Source organism: Psittacula echo (genome assembly GCF_963264785.1).
Source record: "Psittacula echo genome assembly, chromosome: 12".
Taxonomy (NCBI): Eukaryota; Metazoa; Chordata; class Aves; order Psittaciformes; family Psittacidae; genus Psittacula; species Psittacula echo.
This window is the reverse complement of record NC_137747.1, coordinates 13112344-13130312: the sequence shown is the minus strand read 5'-3', so window position 1 is coordinate 13130312 and position 17969 is coordinate 13112344. Positions and strand designations below refer to the sequence as shown.

The 17969-nt window shown below is 49.4% G+C and overlaps 1 protein-coding gene across 1 annotated transcript in view; it reads left to right on the top strand.

Annotated features, from left to right (window-relative positions):
- Window positions 1-17969, top strand: part of TOX2 (TOX high mobility group box family member 2) — a gene marked incomplete at its 5' end in the record, with an annotated part of 139560 nt that overhangs the window by 114035 nt on the left and 7556 nt on the right. Inside the window, 4 exons of the mRNA XM_080628051.1 lie at window positions 1423-1662; window positions 6131-6358; window positions 15483-15563; window positions 16820-17227. Of these exons, the coding sequence (XP_080484177.1) occupies window positions 1423-1662; window positions 6131-6358; window positions 15483-15563; window positions 16820-17227 (957 nt within the window). The remainder of the gene's footprint in view (window positions 1-1422; window positions 1663-6130; window positions 6359-15482; window positions 15564-16819; window positions 17228-17969) is intronic.

Genomic DNA, 17969 nt, shown 5'->3' with positions numbered 1-17969 from the left:
TGGCTGTCGTGTAAAGCTCTTGATTCCTGACCTGCAGCAGTAAATCTGGTTTTGCATTGGACTTATTTCTTCTGAAGCCTTCCAAGCCCTTGCAGGTCTTCCCTGGGTTTCTTTCTGTGTGTGCTGCTAATGGAGTTGGCAAGCCTCCCCTGGTAAGGAGAGATCACAGTTCAGTGGGCTGATTGGAAATGAAGATTGCTAACAAAGAAAGCCTGGGTCTTTAAACTCATGTTAACATTAATTCTGTTAGCATTAAACCTGGCTGGGCAGGGATGCATTGGATGGGGCTTGGGGCAAGCTGCTCTAGTGGAAGGTGTCCCTGCCTGTGGCACGGGCTTGGAACTGGATGAGCTTTAAGGTCACTTCCAAACCATTCTATGACTCTATGATTTGACATTTCTTATTAGCCATATATATATAAATTTCATTTTGGTTTTGATTTTTCCAGAGTGTTGGGATCAGCAGCCTCAGGAGGCAGTGCTGGTGTTGGTGGTCTGTGCCGTGTCCATGTGTCCCGGCAGCTCTGCGTGTGACTAGTCATCTTTCATCAGTCCCATCAGCCATCCTCTCACTGTCACATTATGAGGATAAATAAACATGCATTAGGAAACTCTTCATTTCTGGGGACAACTTAGCCTCCTCCTCCATCTCTTTTACCTACATGTATGCACACACAAACATAATTTTATTGGCATTGTCTGGACTTCTGCTCCATTCATTTCAAATGGGGTTGGAACTGATTGCAATATTTGAAATTGGAAAAGTCACCCCCAGGAGGAGCTGTAATGGGGTCATGGCCACCATCAGGGCTTGCTCGCAGGCATTGTGGTCCATCTCAGGGCATGCTGTGGGGCTCAGGGACACACAGACCTCTGGCTCGCTGTCAGTGTCACAGCTTTGGGCAGACCATTGTGTTGGGAGCTGGGACCTGTGGCTTCCACTGAGTGTTTGTGTGCTTCCCACTCCTGGATGTAACCCCAGCAGCACTGGCAACTTGACAGCCATACAAAGGATGCAGGAAGGTTGTGATACCTTTATAAGATCAGGCAAGCAGCTATTTTTCCACTTATGTCGTTACTAAATGTCAACCAAAGTGTTGCTCAGAAGGAGTGTGTTTGGCTCCATGGCCTCCAACGCTGCATTGCTGATCTACCAGGGCTGGATAGCCAGACCTGTGTACAAAGACAATTGATCACTTCTCTTGCAGTCCTTGTGGGCATGGTGAAGGCAGGAGCAGAGCGCTGGGCACATGGTACTCAGTGCTTGCTCTTTGCTTATTTGGAAGGAGGCACTAGGAAGACTTCACCAGCTGTGTAGAATGATTTTTAATCAGTCAATAAGAGTTTGTCTTAAAGTGATTTGTCAGTATAATAAACAAATAAATACATTTTTCGATGACAAAGTGATATTCTCCTAACTCAGATCCAGGAGATGGTCCACTCGGATGCCACATCCTATGAGTCCAACCGTCAAGTGCCCCTGATCAATCGGCCTGGGATGTTGGCCAGCCCCATGAGCGCTCTCAGCCAGTCCCAGCTCATTTCTCAGATGGGGATACGGAGCGGGGTAACCCACGGGTCCCCATCGCCCCCAGGAAGTAAGTCTGCTACACCATCTCCCTCCAGTTCTACTCAGGAAGAGGAGACAGAGTCACATTATAAGGTACGTGCAGTCATGCCTGTTTTAACAGACAGTGAGAAAACAGCAGATGATGTTTTTCAGTGAGGGATAAATTGAGCTAAATAAGAACACAGACTTTTGGTGTTTTCTTTTTAAATATACATATCTAGTGGGAGACTTTCAAAAGGACTGAGGGATTATTTCCAACCTCGGGTGAGGTACAGCATGGCAGGCTAGCACACATAGAATCCCAGACTGGTTTGTGTTGTGTTAAAGCTCATCCAGTTCCAACCCCTGCCACGGGCAGGGACACCTTCCACTGGAGCAGCTTGCTCCAAGCCCCTGTGTCCAACCTGGCCTTGAACACTGCCAGGGATGGGGCAGCCACAGCTTCTCTGGGCACCCTGGGCCAGCGCCTCAGCACCCTCACAGGGAAGAGCTTCTGCCTAAGATCTAATCTAATCTAATACGTGATTGGGTTGTGCATGCAGCAAGTTAGGCAATGAGAGATGGGCTTTTCTCTCCATGCCTTACCAGGTCCATCAAGCTGCAGAGTTTCCTCCAGTGAGGGTTTTGTTGAGCAAAGCAGGTTCAGGGCTAAGATTCTGCAAATGCTTGGCTGCAAACTTAGATTGCTGGTGGCAGGTTGAGAAGGCTTGAACAGGGATGGAAAATAACAGAGGCTGGGTTGAACTGAGCTCACCAGACACGGCTTGTAAGGAAAAACCCCAGAAATTAAACAGGAAGAGTCTTCTGCCTTTTAGTTCATTCAGGCAGTGTTTTAGGTGGTCAGCAATGTCTTAGTGGCACAGAGTCTGCCTCTAGAGCCAACACATCTGCTGCTGAGCATGGCATCAAGAAGCCCAAGCTTTTCCTCGTGGTTCTGGGGACATCTTGGTTGTTGCCCATCTTTCTCAAAATGCACCAGCAAAGCAAACAGCACTTGCTGTGTGCCATGAGTCTGTTATTTACTGAGGTCAATCACTGGATTCCCTGGGGGACTTTGACTAAAGCATCCCATGGAAAACCTTCTCCTGGAAGGTGCTGATCCAAGGATAACACCAGAACTGGTATTATAACCTTGTCCCGCAGAGATAGATGGTTGTGACAGGATTTGAATGTATAACCCCAGCAGCAAACAGTGCAGAGACTGGAGAACTGGAAAAGCACTAGGACTGAGAAAACCCTTCCCCTTCCAATGGAAATCCAGGCAAATATTCCCATCACTCCTGCAGCTTTTCATCCATTGGCAGCTCTCACTTCAGATCAGGGCATTACAAAGCAGAGTGCACACGTGGATGCAAAACAGCTTCAGTGGACTAAAAGTGCACAAAGAAGGGATACAGGTGATTGAAATAAGATGCAGTTTCTCCAACTCTGTGATTCCACATCTGGGGGACACTACGGAATGTGTTGTGCTGCTGGACCCCATGGTCTGCCACCTCCCAGGGTCACATCACACAGCTCCAGCAGGTACCCGGGAGCTGGAATCTGTCATGTCAGCAGCAAATGAGTTTCAGCTTAGTTACACACAAGGTTCTCTCCCTCTTCAGCATCACCCAGCTTTCATCCCGGCCAGCCAGAGATGCAGGAGTCACTGAGGAGGACATGGCTTTGGGGTTGGATCTTCTGTTCCTGTTGAGCCAGTGATGGCTGTGGGGGTAGGAAGAATTTGGAGATGTCCAAATTATGCCAACTTGCAGAGACAAGAATTCTTCCTAATGCTAAAGGCATGTTCCCCTCATTTTTATGTCCAGCAAGAAGGGTGAAACAGGAGTGATGGATTTGATGGAGGAAGGAGACTATAAATGCAAAGAAAGCAGAACCACATTGTGGTCTGCAGGTTTCTGTTTGCTTTCTCTATCAACACAGCTGCTGTATTCACCTAATGGTCATATTTCGTATGGCCATACTGGGCCTTTCTGCAACAAGTCATCAAAGCAACATCTAATAAGAAGAAATTAATCTTATGACCAAGGTCACACATGGAAGAAATGGGTCTGATACCAGCAGGTAGCTCAAGTCCAGCAGGTCCTCTGAACCAGGAAGCTTATGATTTTAGGAGGTCTCGCAGCCACACTGATGCATTTACCTGCTTCATTGCTTCAGGGGGTGTACACATGCATAGGAGGGAGAGGTAGTTACAGCCCAGCTTCCAGCTGGAGTAGTGATGTCTCTCCATAATTACTAAAATCACAGCATCCATGGGGCTCCTGCTCTTCATAGGTTCAATATCTACCAGTTTATGGGATCACATCTCTCACCAGTGAATTGCCCCAGTCCACATCTGGTGTTACACTTCCCTTCTGCTGCCTCTCAAGAGCAGGACCACGCAGCAGCTGGTGGCCACACACCTCATCCCACTGCATGAGCCTTCACGGTTGCTTTGATCTTGGCTCACCCCTTGGGGGATGCAGTTGCTTCGGGACAGCAAGCCGTGGGCTTGCCAGGTCTTGCCTTTAGCCATGAGCATGGCTGAGGTTGTTGAAGCATCTTCTGCAGGCCAGGGCTGGGTAGTTGTCTCAACCTGTGCTGTATCACACAGCAAACCCCAGGAGAACCAGGCAAAGCCCTGATTTGCTCTGCTCCCTCTTGGGAGCTGGCGGCTCCAGGCAGCCTTGAAGGCAGCATATGTTTTCCATACAGACATTTGCTCTTTGGTGCTGCCTAAACAGGACCAACTGTAAACCCATCTCCATGGCTGTGGTTGCACTGTGCCTGTTTCCACTCCATCACTTGGTGAATGGCTCGAGGAGAGCAAGTCACCCCATGGCTCTTCAGTGAATCAAAGCACTACAGTTAGTTAAAATAGCATCTCGCTTGCCAATGGGACGAAGCCCTGTCATGCAGGTTTTTGATCCTAATAAGCTGCCCTTTCAACCCCATTCAAGCCCAATTGAGCAATTTGAAATTAAATGCCATTTTTTTTGGTCTCTCTGCTCATTCACTAATGGTCACTGTCTGTTTGACAAATGTCACTGCGCTGATACTCAACTTAATGACCAGTCAAGAGCTGCTGAGTGGAGAGCAGGAGTACTGCTGCCCTTTCCTGCCCATGCGTGGCCTGTACCAGCTGAAGGGAAGCCTCTTAATTCCCAGTGCTTCCAAGCACACAATCAAATCCATCAGGAGAAAAGGCCTCTTTCTGCCAGCACTCGCTGGGAGGCCCAGGTTTTACACTGGTTTGTTGGTTGGATCTGTGTCAATTGATTTGTTTTAATTTGGTTTAGACCTCAAAGTGACAGACTAGGTGACTTCTTAAGTAATACCATTAGCCTGTGCCCCTGGCAGGACAGGCAGTGCGAGTGGTAGCGGAGCACTTGATGCTGGAGTGTGGTGGGTCTGCAGGCAGAGGTGTTGGAGCCCCGTTTGCCCTTGAGGATGCAGAGATCCAGGCAGAAGCAGCTGGGAGAAAATGGTTTTATTCTCAGCCGTGTCTATCCTCTGGTGTACTGAGTTTTTCCTCCGCTATAAAATAAGGATAATGGTGCTTTCCTGTAGTGTGAGCTTTCACTGACCGCAGTCAATGCGTTGAGAGCTTTGATGTATGTCCAAGTGCTTTCCAGGGGTCTTTTCCCTTGCACACCATCACACAGAGGCATCTGCAGTCCCGTACATTCAACACACTGCGCAGGGCATCCTGGAAGAGGCTCAGCTGTAGGATCTTCTTTCGGTGCTACCTTCATTGGAAGCATCCCTGTTTCCAGCATTGCTGTTCTACCTCCCAGCTTGGTCTCCTGCTGAGCAGCCACAAAGTCCAACTGCTGTTGCCTGTGTCCTTCTGCCCTTGGCTCAACTGCCCACAGGGCACCGAGCATGGATACAGCCAGGCTGGTTGTAAGATGTAAGCAATGCATGCGAAGTGTTTAATACATAAGAGTAAAATAGGGATACATACCTGTTAGCAAGGCCAAACAGATTTCTGATGGCCCCAGTGTGATGGCTAATGTGGTGCTGGTGCTTATGACCCTCTTGCCTAGGGAGAGAGGATGCTGAGGCACTGGCACATGCAAAGGTGGGGGCAGCCAGAAGCAACTTGCAAAGGGGGATTATTGGGCTGGAAATCAGAAACCAATTCTGGAAAGACTCATGGACTGCTATAGAGATCTGGCCGGGAAGCAAGGTGTTTAGAGAGGTCCCTGAGGAGGATCAAGGAGTGAGTGAGCTTGTGCTGCCAGGGAGGAGGAGGGTGAAGGGGGTGACTGAGGATGAATGTGGAAATCCCCAGCTTTGGAGCAAGGACCACTGGAGCAGCAAGGGGCGAGCCCAAGCTGTGAATGGGGCCGTGAGGAGGCACCCAACCAAGCTCAGAGACCCAGCAGCTGTTTGTGTGATGACCCTATGGGCTCTTGGGGGCCAAAGAGACACCCAGGGTTGCTGCCCTCCTCATTACACTGGGAGCCCTTCTCTGCCCATGCTCTTTCTCATCCCCTTTGCTAAGAAGCTGTAGCAGGGACACACACCTGACTGCTCCAAGCTGACTGCTAAGTTTCATCTCTTGGTTTTGCAGGTTACTGGGGAGAAAAGACCATCAACAGACCTGGGCAAAAAGCCCAAAAGCCAAAAGAAGAAGAAAAAGAAGGACCCCAACGAGCCCCAGAAGCCTGTGTCAGCCTATGCCCTGTTTTTCAGAGACACACAAGCAGCCATCAAAGGGCAAAACCCCAACGCCACCTTCGGAGATGTATCAAAAATCGTTGCGTCGATGTGGGACAGCTTGGGAGAAGAACAAAAACAAGTGAGTTCATCTTTCCTGTTTTCCTTTCAACTGTTGCAGTGTGGTTTTCCCTGGTGCAGAGCATCAGAGTCCCCCCAGCACGTTAGGAGGGTGCCCCTTTGAGAAAAATCTCTGCTCTTACACAAAGAAGAGCTTTTATGACAACTGATTATTCCTGAGAAGATTGCACTTTGCAGACTCTCAGTGGCCCTGCCCTGACACAGGTTTTCTACAGCTCTAGATAGGAGATGGGTTTGTATTTACTTCTTTACTTACAAGGAGCGATGGCAGATCGGCTAAAAACTAATTCTCTACAGCACTGGCCTTAAGTCTAATATTAAGGCTTTAAAAGCTTAGGAAGGAGATGCCTGAAGTGACCCTGCAGAGGAAGCCTTCCTGCCCCAAAGCTGTCAACCACTTTCAATCTGCCTCACACGGAGGCTTCCAGGTCCTGCTTTAATTGTTTTGCTGGTGCTGAGTGAGTTACAAAAGCCTGTAATTGCATGTTGCCTGTTGAGAAAACCTCAGGGACAGTTTCCATAGCAAGGATGTCTTCATCGTGCAGAGAAAGGTCTAGCCCTGCAGGTGGTGTGTCTGACCCCAAACTCATGCTCTCCCTGAAGAAGTGAGTCCTGGCTGCCAAAGCTGGCTCCACCTCCTCTTGGATGTCCATGGCCAGTGATTGAAGCAGCCACATTTAAGGCGGGAGCAGCGGGGAGGAAAAGTCATTTAAATGGAAGTCATGCTAGGAAATAGCCCTGCTTTCCACCCTGCACCAAGTCAGGAATAGAATCATGGAATGGTTTGGGTTGGAAAGGACCTTAAAGCTCATCCAGTTCCAACCCCTGCCACTGGCAGGGACATCTTCTAGGGCAGGTTGCTCCAAGCCCCATAATAGGAATCAAGGCAAGGCATCTTCTGGGATGGAAGCTCATTTGCTGACCCATTTGGGTTCTCCATACTGTGCAGTGTTACTTTGATGTTTTCATGATCATAGAATCATGGAATGGTTAGGGTTGGAAAGGACCTTAGGATCATCTAGCTCCAACCTGCCCTGATCCTCCATTTTCTCCTCTTTGGATGGATCACCGGGGGGTTATGCAGGGATTTCTCAGGCTGAAGAAGGGAGAAGGATCCCTTCCTTTGCCTGGGAAGCTGGAGGGCTGGTGCTGGGTTTGGGCTATTGGTGCAAGGTGTGGGAGGATCAGGAGCATGCAAAAGCTTCCACATCACCTCTTTCTCCTGCTTTCATCCCTCCCAACATCCCTGTCTGCCTCTCCCTTACTCCAGCTGGTTACAAATGCCTCTGTAGATTGGGAACTGAGCTCAGCTGCAAATGTGGTTTATATACTAGAAGTGCTGGTATGACCTGACTCCGCGCAGTGCAAATGCTCTTAATTAACAGCAGGGATTAAACCAGCCCGTTTATCTTCCCTGCTAACTCTCCCTTCTTCTCCTTTATGAGATAGCAGCAGTCTCTCTACACACGCTTTCTAAGTGGCTCCATTTCTCCCTCTGTAATTGATTTAATTAAGTCATTTGTTCCTTGTCTGAATGCTTAAATATTAACTTCCTGGCTTTGTCTCCAGCTCTATACTTCTCTCCTACAACAGCTACCTCCCTGCCCGGGACTCCAGCTGCAGGCAGCTATTTATCTTGGGCTTTGGGACCGTATTGCTGTTTTGTGCAATGTGGCACGTTCACTCTTGAAGAGTTTGGCTGGAAGAGAGTTTATTTAGTCCTTGTTTGCTTTCCTCTGCCAGCATCCCCAGTCAGGTTTTCTTAGAGCCATAAGGGAGTGCAATGGAAAGGAGAAAAGGAAAAGGAAATAGAAAAAAGTAGTAACAAAATGTCTTAAAGGCATCTCTGCTCTGGAGCCAGGCTGAGAGAGCTGGGCTGGGGCAGCCTGGACAAGAGAAGGCTCCTGAAGGGGAGACCTTAGAGCAGCTCCAGTGCCTAAAGGGGCTGCAGGAAATCTGGAGAGGGGCTTGGGACAAGGGCCTGTAGGGACAGGCCAAGGGGAATGGCTTGAACCTGCCAGAGGGGAGACTGAGATGAGCTCTTAGGCAGAAGCTCTTCCCTGTGAGGGTGCTGAGGCGCTGGCACAGGGTGCCCAGAGAAGCTGTGGCTGCCCCATCCCTGGCAGTGCTCAAGGCCAGGTTGGACACAGGGGCTTGGAGCAAGCTGCTCTAGTGGAAGGGGTCCCTGTCCGTGGGGTCCCTTTAATCCAAACCAGGCTGGGATTCTATGAAAACTCCTGCCTAGTCTGTCCTGCAGATCCCTTCTCCCGAGGACTACAGGACATGATGCACGCTCTCACAACGAAGGCAAGCAGCCCAGGCCAAGTGCTCTCTTGGCACATCTCGGGAGGGGACGGTGACCAAGCAGGATAGACACACATCACTGCTAAAATCCTGCTGGGACCTGGGGGTCCAGACTGTCACATGGCTGCACCAGGCTGTGATTTGGCCCATCACTGGACAGGAGCATCACGCTCTGAGAGGGGGTGGAAAGGTGGAAAAGAGAAGTATTTCACCATCTGTGCTGTTCCTGGCTCTATTGACAACAGTGGGTTTGCGTATCTTCATATCCTCACTGCAGAAAGCCGTGCAGAAGACAAGCCAAGGAAAAGCCAGCACAGCGATGGCAAAGTAGACAACCAAGAGCCAAATATGGATGTTCTTGATCAATTATGACTGAGTTTATTAAAGAAAGCTTCCCTTCTACATGGCATTAGAAAAGTGGGTGGATTTGAGGCTGTAGGATCTGATTTGGGGCTGTGCTGTGGTCCTATACTTAGATCTCTCCAAACCCTCAAGATCTTCAGGGTGATGCTGGGTCATCACATCTCCAGAGGGCTGATGTGCAGACCCCAGCCCCACCGTGCACTTATTAAGCAGTCATTTACATCACTGTAGTTCCTGCTTCAGATGAGGTTTATAAACTTTATTTTCCACCTTCCAAAGGGCACAGTGTTTCCCCAGCCCTGGATGTGTTTTGGTTCCAGCCTTGGAGAAGAACAGTCGGCAGAACAGGCAGGGAGCAACCAGGAAGAGGGTTCAGAGCAATAAACCCAACCTCAGGCAGGTCACTGTGGACTTGTGATCCCCCACCACACGTCACCATCCCCATAGATGCTACACGGAGCATTCTGCAGGCAGAAAGGAGACGCCACCTCTTTGCCAGGTAGCTCAGGCCAGCACGTGGAGGGTTAATCTTCTGCCGTTTCTGCTGCTAATGATTATATGTGCTGTAATATCAAAGCTGTAGCTATTTATTTGCCATTGAGCAGGTGCTGCTGTTCCCACAAAGCAAATTTGCTTTCTCTTCCTGATGAAACAAGCAAAATAAAGGTTGCTCACGTCCCATTTCAGATAGGATTTTTCCCTGTGCAAAGACAAACAGCGAGCGGGAACCAGAATGCATATTATGCAAGAAACCATATAATCGAGGAGCATCTTTGATTTGGCTGCTGCTGTCACAGACATGTATTTCAGAGAGGCTTCTCCCTCCCCCCCCCCTTTCCTTTTGTTCTTACTGGTTTATCATTTGTGCCTTTGTCATTTTGTTCCTTCTTCTTCTCTTCTCAGCCTCTTCACAATGAATCTTCATTTTCCCTCTGACACACTTGTATCTAAATTTCCTTATTTCCTGCCTTTTTTTTATTTATATCTGTTGCCTGGTGATTTGATCATGCTGTGGAATACAGGATTAGCAATCTCCGTGTCCTTGGGTACTGCTCAAGGACACCTGTTCAGCAAAGAGCCGTTTTCTTCCCCATTTTAACCCCTTCTAGCGTGGCCGTGCGTGCGGAACAGCAATAAATAACAATACCTTTATATATCCCCAGCCCTGCATTAGCAGGACGTTGTAATCTTCATTCTTCAACAGCTGGCATGGCCCTTTCTAAGAAGCTTACATGGGAAGCTGAAGAATGTGACTCGGGGTAGGGGGGTGAATATGAATATGTGCTCTTTGAACTTTGCAAATAGTTTAGCAGCTGTTCCTGCAGAGATAACTTAGGCTTTGGTGGAGAGTGAGACACTAATGGAGCCATTATCATCAAATAGGGGACCTGTTGTAGTGATCTGCCTGCAGCTCCAGGTCCCTGCTCCAGGCTCATGGAATCCTCGGTGTGGTTTTTCCTCATGAGCAGATCCAGCCCAGCCTTTACAGTGTTATCTAGTGAGAGCTGCCTGATTTGATAGAAATTAGAAGCATTTGAGCACTAGATCGGAGCAAACTTTGCTAATTACAGCCTCAAGGTGGGCCAGGGCAGGTTTAGATGGAGCTGAGGAACAACTCCTGCCCCAGAGGGTGCTCAGGCATTGGAACAGGCTGCCCAGGGCAGGGCTGCAGTCACCGTCCCTGCAAGTGTTCACACACTGTGTAGACAAGGCCTCAGTGCCGTGGGTTAGTGGTGGCCTTGGCAGTGCTGGGAACGGTTGGACTGGATGAGCTTAAAGCTCTTTTACAACCTGGCTGATTCTGATTTCTGTGATTCTAATTCTCTGGATAGGCTTCTTACCTGGTATGGACATAGTGCCCCCCGCCTGGTCACCAGCCCTGCCAAGGGCCATCTCTGCTCAGGAGAAGGGGACACCCAGTCCTTTGTCAGGGGCATCTCATGTGGGAGATAAATCTGGAAACTCTCCGGAGCATATTAAGAAGTCACCAATGGGATTTGCTCTTCTCTGCCACATTCTGTCTTTCCCTCTCTGAGCACCTTCCTGTTGTCCACTGTATTTTGGGGGAAGAGGATGTTGGCTTGGAGCCCGGTGGTGATGGAGCACAGGGAACACTGCCAAGCTGGCAGTCGTAGGTGTCTCTGAAACCTGCTGCTTTTCCTCAGGAAATCCAGCAACAGATTAATTGGTGTTTCCCTAGATCCTGGAAACTCAGAGCAGAGGCATCAAGAAATTCCTGAGCACTCTTGATGAGTGAAGCTTCATCTAACCCAGGGCTTCCCATCCTCAGTGAGAAGTCCTACAAAGCCAGCATTTACAGTTGAGCTGATGAGGTTGGGGACTCACTGGGAGCACAAAGGTACCAGAGATGAGTCCTTGCTCATGATAGCCCTGCTTCAGCAGGACCAGCTCAGCAATGCTAAGTGACACCATGGCAAATGCACCAATCCCAAGCAATATTTCAAGAGCAGTCTGGTGGAGATCAGGATAATGATAGGGAAGATGTGAAGGGTCAGAACTTCAGAACTGCTCTTGAAAGTAACTCCAAGAGTGTGACTTCTGTTCTTTGAGATCAAGATCAGAAGTGTGGAAGATGAAGGTTGTGTGCTTTTCACTGGAGGTTAGGGGTTGGATTTGTCAACCTCCTCCTATGTTTCATTTGGAGTCTTCTGTGAGTTGTCCTGGGAACACACTTGAGTGATGGATGACTTACACCCAGGTGTCACCATGAAGCCAAGGCAGAGGAATCTTTCAGGATGCTTTAATCAAATGCTACTTGATTATGGGTTTATCCGTTCATTCTCCAAAGGACTGCTTCACAACATTGTGTCTCCCCCAGGGTAAGGAAGGAGCTCTCCTGAAACCCTGCAGATAGTTCCCATAGCCAGGGCCTTTTATGTAGGTGTCCTCAGGGATGTTAGATCCTCAACAGCCCCCATGCCATAGCTGGGAGAGCCTGGGAGAATTGGAACACCACTTAACCAGCCACCTCATGATGGGCATCATTGACAGGTACCTCCCATGTCCAAGATTGTTGACCTCGGGACTTACCAATCAAGACTATAGGTATTAGTCTGAAGGAGATGTGCTGTGACTTAAACGTAGCTTGGGTTAGTTGGTTTTAATAGAGGGAGGAACAGAATAAGCCTTCTTAAGAAGGGAGGAGGAAGGTTACCGAGGAGGGTGCAAGGAGGTGAGGAAGAGCCAGGAAGGAATAAGGATGACATGGCTGTGTGTGCTGTGTGCACTTTCAATGGCTGCGTGGAGGCTGCCTGCAAAGGCAGACACCACTGTGCAAGGAGGGAGTACTTCAGTCATCATATGAATAAGCCCTAAGTTAAGGTGATCCCAAGAGCTGTCTTGCAGGAAAGTGTATAATAGTTATAAGAAAAACCCTCCCGATTTACAAGCAGAATGGAATCCAAATTTATACATGGGAGGGGGAGGAAAGGGGGAAACTAGTCATGGAATCATAGAAAGGAGGGCAAGGAGAGACTTAAGAGGTCAACCAGACCATACTGCTGCCTGAAGTCAGGATCATCTCTATTTAAGCCATTCTTGGTGGATGTGTGCCTAATCTGTTCTTAAACTCTCAGTGGTGGAGATTACACATCTCCCCAGGCAATCTCTTCCCATGCTTAATTATCCTCACTGTTACGAACACTTCTCTCTTGCTTAGCCAACATTCCCCTTGTTCCAATTTAAGCCCATTGCCTCTTTTCCTACCTGAGGCAGATGCAGAGGATTGTTCCATGCCTCCTTTGCTGCATCATGTTTGGAGGCTGCGGCTCCTCCTGGTCTTCTCTCCTAGCTAGAGTCCTTCAACTCTCCCCCTGGAGACCTTTACAGCACTTTTCATCTCTTCTCTCCTGATGGTCTATCTCCTTTTTGAAGCAAAACACCCCGAACTCCATCTAGGATTGCAGGGAAGACCTTGGCACTTGGGTTTTGTGAACCCCTTGATTTTTTGGGGGGGAGTTTCATCATTCCCAGGCTTGGGAAGCAGCGTTTCTGCTAAGGCCGGATGCCGAGGTTAGAGCTAACAGCTCTGGCTGTCATTCAGTGCCTGCGCGGCACGGAGCTGCTCGTGGGCGTCAGCAGGGTTTGGAATAATTGTCTTCTCTAATTAACTGGTTATCAAACAAGAACATTTCATTACAGTACAATTACTGGCTGCTTTGCTGAGACACAGAGGTGTCAGCGGTACGATCCCAACATATGCTTCGTACAGCTCTGATTTTTTGTTTTCATAAGCCCTAAACCATTTTTGCTTCTCTCCCCCCCTTTCCCCAACCCACCCACTCGCTTAATGACTAATGAATCCTCCTGCTAATGAATAAGGAAAATAAATCAGTGGGCACGGCAGGTTAGAAAGAAAAACATGCAAAATGTTTTGAGGATCCTTAAATCTGATAAATTACTTTGAAATTAAAATCCCTGGGAGAAAATGGGAGTTAATTAGAAAGTAACATGGTTTTGTCAATTTTTAAATTAAAATTTTAAAGGTTATAAATACTGCACTAGAGCTGCCTTTACACAGAGGATTCCTGAGAAGTTTTGTTGGATCTGCTCATCCCCCATTGGCGCAGTCTTTCCCCAGCTGCAGGCTGAGGTTTTGCTGCTCAGGGTCCTCCGTGGACACTGTGTGGGTACAGAAAGCCCCAGTGCAGGGCAGGGCTGCAGGAATCTCAGCAGGAGACCCTTAGGGATGTTTTTATACCATGAGGGTGCTGAGGCGCTGGCACAGGGTGCCCAGAGAAGCTGTGGCTGCCCCATCCCTGGCAGTGTTCAAGGCCAGGTTGGACACAGGGGCTTGGAGCAAGCTGCTCCAGTGGAAGGTGTCCCTGCCTGTGGCAGGGGTTGGAGCTGGATGAGCTTTAAAGTCCCTTCCAATCCAAACCAGGCTGGGATCCTATGTTCACAAGCCAGATAATCCACCAGGAATCATCCAGAGCTGGAGAGAGCATCACGAGAGCATCACAGGAAACAGTGCTGGGTCTCACCCTCTTAACGTTCTTTGTTACCCTAATCATGGTCAGGGCTGGAGCTGGGACTGGCCCAAGGGCAGAAGGCTCCTGCTGGGAGCAGTCCCCCTCTCCCTTCAGAAGGACACAGGATTCAACTGCCCCTTCCCAGTCCTGCTGCATCAGACACCACCCAGCAGCGTGTTCCAGACACGAGAGGCACAGCGCCTGCTTGCTGAATGGAGAAGACAAGGACAGATGAGAAGTGGGGAAAGAAAAGGGTGTAAGAGAAAAAAGCAAGTGATGGGGATGCAGATGGGCACAGAATTTATTGGTTATTCATTTATCTGCATTGAGGTTAAGAAAGTCTCATTTACCTGCCCTCTCACTGTCCATAAATTGCAGGGTTTTTCTCCAGCCAAATCTTCCTAACAATTGATTCTGTCTCTGTGTAGCTGTGAATGCTTTGATTTCTCACTGCCCCAGATTTAGACAAAAAAGCAAAAGTGCTCTTGATGTTTTCTGTTACAGAGGGAAAAGTATGTTTTCAATATATCAGCACCCAGCTATGCCCTGAGACACAGGAATTCATATTTCACTGTTGTGTAGGCATCAGGTACCATGTTTAAGAGCGTCTCTTAGCAGCAGGGCTGGGGGACACCCCATATTGCTGTGTCACAGCAGGTGCTGCGATGAGCTACGGACACAAGTGAGGTGGGGAATGTAGAGAAAGGGAACAGATTTCATTAGGGGAAGTGGTACAGTGGGAAGAAATAGTTGCTTTTCACAGGCAAACTCTTCTTCAGGCTGACATTTTGAAATGTAATTTTGTTCTGAATGGATCAAATATACTTCCTATGTAGGAAAAAGCCAAAGACAAACTTAGGCAAATACTCTGTTTCAGAAAATAACCATCTGAGACCTCCAGTGTGTCAAATCAAAATGTTTCATTGTGGGAGTCTCTCTGATTTTGCAATGAAAATAAAGTTTTCAACCAATTTTTAATAGGGTTTATCTGTACTGATTTTAAACCGAAATCCAAGTCACCGGATAATCTTCTGCTTCTGGGAGCTCCTTGCTGGGTTCTCACCAGCAGTGATTTTAGCAAAGAGGCTTTCATAGAATCATGGAATGGTTTGTTTTGGAAAGGACCTCAAAGCTCCTCCAGTTCCAACCTGCGCCACCCCTCACTGCCCTCACAGGGAAGAGCTTCTGCCTAAGAGCTCATCTCAGTCTCCCCTCTGGCAGGTTAAAGCCATTCCACTTGTCCTGTTCCTACAGGCCCGTGTAAAAGAACCCCAGTGCAGTCCAATCCAGGCGCTTTATTTGCTTGATTTCAGACAAATTCCTCTCCAGCAGAAAGCTCTTTTCCATGCCCACCTGCATTCAGGAATGGCCTCAGCAGAGCGGGATCCCACTGAACAGGCAGGATCCAGCAGCACTTTATTCTACTTTATTAATTATTAATTCTTATCCATCACTTGCTCCTTTCAGGCATACAAGAGGAAAACAGAAGCCGCCAAGAAGGAGTACCTGAAAGCGCTGGCAGCGTACCGGGCCAGCCTCGTCTCCAAGGTACAGCCACCTTCCTGAGGAGCTAAAGAAATGCTCTCAGTGTGGTTAGGATGGGTGTCAGGCTGCTTTCTGCCTTTAGCACCCAGAAATGAGACCCTGCTTTGGGTCATCTTCATCAGCAGGTGCCAGCAATAGGGTGTCCCTGCTGCCTGTGCCCACCACCCACTGTACTCTCAGGATGGGAGTGCAGGGAACAAAGAAGGGCTGCAAAGGCAGAAGGATGAGGCTCATTGTGGGTGACACCAAAGGACTGGTCCAGGTGAAGGTGACACACCAGTCCTGGGCAGCATCAAGGTGCCAGCATCCTCCCTGCTCACTTGTCCAAGCTCTAGGACCCTGGGTCCTGCTTCTCTCACAGATGCTCAGCCAAGTGCAGGGGTTTAGGAAGTAAGACCCATAACTGCAGGTTGATGAGCTTGTGAGCACGTGTGTGCTCAACACACTGCTGTCAAACCCAGACAGCCTATTTTGGTGCCTAACAATGAATGTTCGGGGGGTTCAGGTGCATACAGGAACTCCCGGTGCTGCAAGGCTGCATCTGGAGCAGTGATGATGGACTAAGTGCCTGCCCATCCCAATGCTCCAAAGGTGGACACCATCCCAGGGGACTACACACTGTGCCTTCAGAGGGGGGACATGGGCATTTGCCACCTGTGAATTTGGGATGGCTCCTGCAGAGCTCATAGGCTTGCTGGCTCAGGCGGATATGCTGCCCTTGGGTTGTGAGTATGTCAGATGCTTTTCCTTTCAAAGCTTCTCCTTGGTACCATTACCATACCCTCAGTACTTAATCGTCACATTTAGCTGCCATGGGAAAGAATGTGATGTCCCAAATCAACCGTCATCTACAGGATCCACGTGATTGTGGTAGTGGGCTGGGAAGGCTCAAAGCCCCTGTATAGACTCGAGTACCATTAGTGGTCTTCACTAGTGAAGAGAACAGCAGCAAGGACACAAAAACGAAATGGGAAGGACTGAGGGTTTAAAAGCTCTTCTTTGTCCCTTTGGAAACCTCTGAGAGTCTTGGATGGATGGATGGATGGATGGATGGATGGACGGACGCATGGGCGGATGGATGGATGGACGGATGGGCGGATGGATGGATGGACGGATGGGCGGATGGATGGATGGATGGATGGATGGATGGACGGACGCATGGGCGGATGGATGGATGGATGCATGCATGCATGTCTCAGGTCACATAACAATGTTTCCTCCCTTCCTACCTCATCACCCTCTCTTCTGCTTTCCCACAGAGCTCTGCTGACCAGGGGGAGACGAAAAGTGCCCAGAGCAATCCACCTTCCAAAATGATCCCCCCCAAGCAGCCCATGTACCCGATGCCTCCGCAGGCTTCCTCACCCTACCCTGGCCTGGGTTCATTCCTGTCCCCATCGGACCTGCAGAACTACCGTGGCCACCCACACCCCGGCCTCTCCCGGCCCCTCACCTCCAAGCCCATGCTGCCCAGCATCAGTGCCTCCCCACCACCCTCCTTCCAGATCAGCCCCCCGCTCCACCAGCAGCTCTCCTTGCACCACCCGCAGAGCTCCCTCCTCAGCCAGCCCCTCAGCATGCAGCAGGTCCCCCAGCAGCCCCTCCTGTCCCCCCCCATGGCACTACAGGTACAGCCCCCCATGAACGCCTCGCCTCCCGGGCAGCAGGTAGGTGCTCAGAACCGCACCATTTCCCTCTTCCCATTGGATCTGGTGGCTCCTGGATGGTTTGGGGATGTTGGGTGTTGATGTTGCCCCCAAAGGGTCTTCTGGCTTCATCAGCTTGCAAATCTCACGATTTGGGGTGATGTTTTCAAGAGTGTTGAGCTGGGACCATGAGCACCCCCACAAATGGGGCAGATTTGTGCAACCAGAGCACTAGAATCATAGAATTCAATCAGTGAAGGCTCCTTCTGCAGGGAGAGCTGCTGGAATTGGGAATATCCCTGGTCAAATCTCTTTGTGCACATGGTCCCCCAGCCCTGTCTTGGAGGGTTTCACTGATGGTCGTCTGAAACTGCGGGTTGGATAGTCAGTGAGAAACCCCTCTCATGATACTGCTGAGAGGAGCTCCGCTCTTATCGCATGTCTGAAAGACGGTGGGATAACAGCAAGGATCCAGGGCGGTTGCCAGGAGGAGGACAAAAAGGCTAGAGGGAATGTCACAAACAAAACATAAAATCATTATTTCCAGAAACTGCCTGGCAATAGGAGAAACTCACTTTGGGGACAGAGAGCCGAGAGCATGCGATGTGTGCTTGCATGTACGCTTATACCAAGAGTGCAGTAGCAAAGCAGCTCCTATAGACTGGTGCTGTGAATGTGTCAGACCTCCTCAGCCATGCCCTGCTCAGCCCTGGGACCAGCCTGCAGGGTCCAACCTCTCCTCTTCAAACTGCTGTTAAGAAAA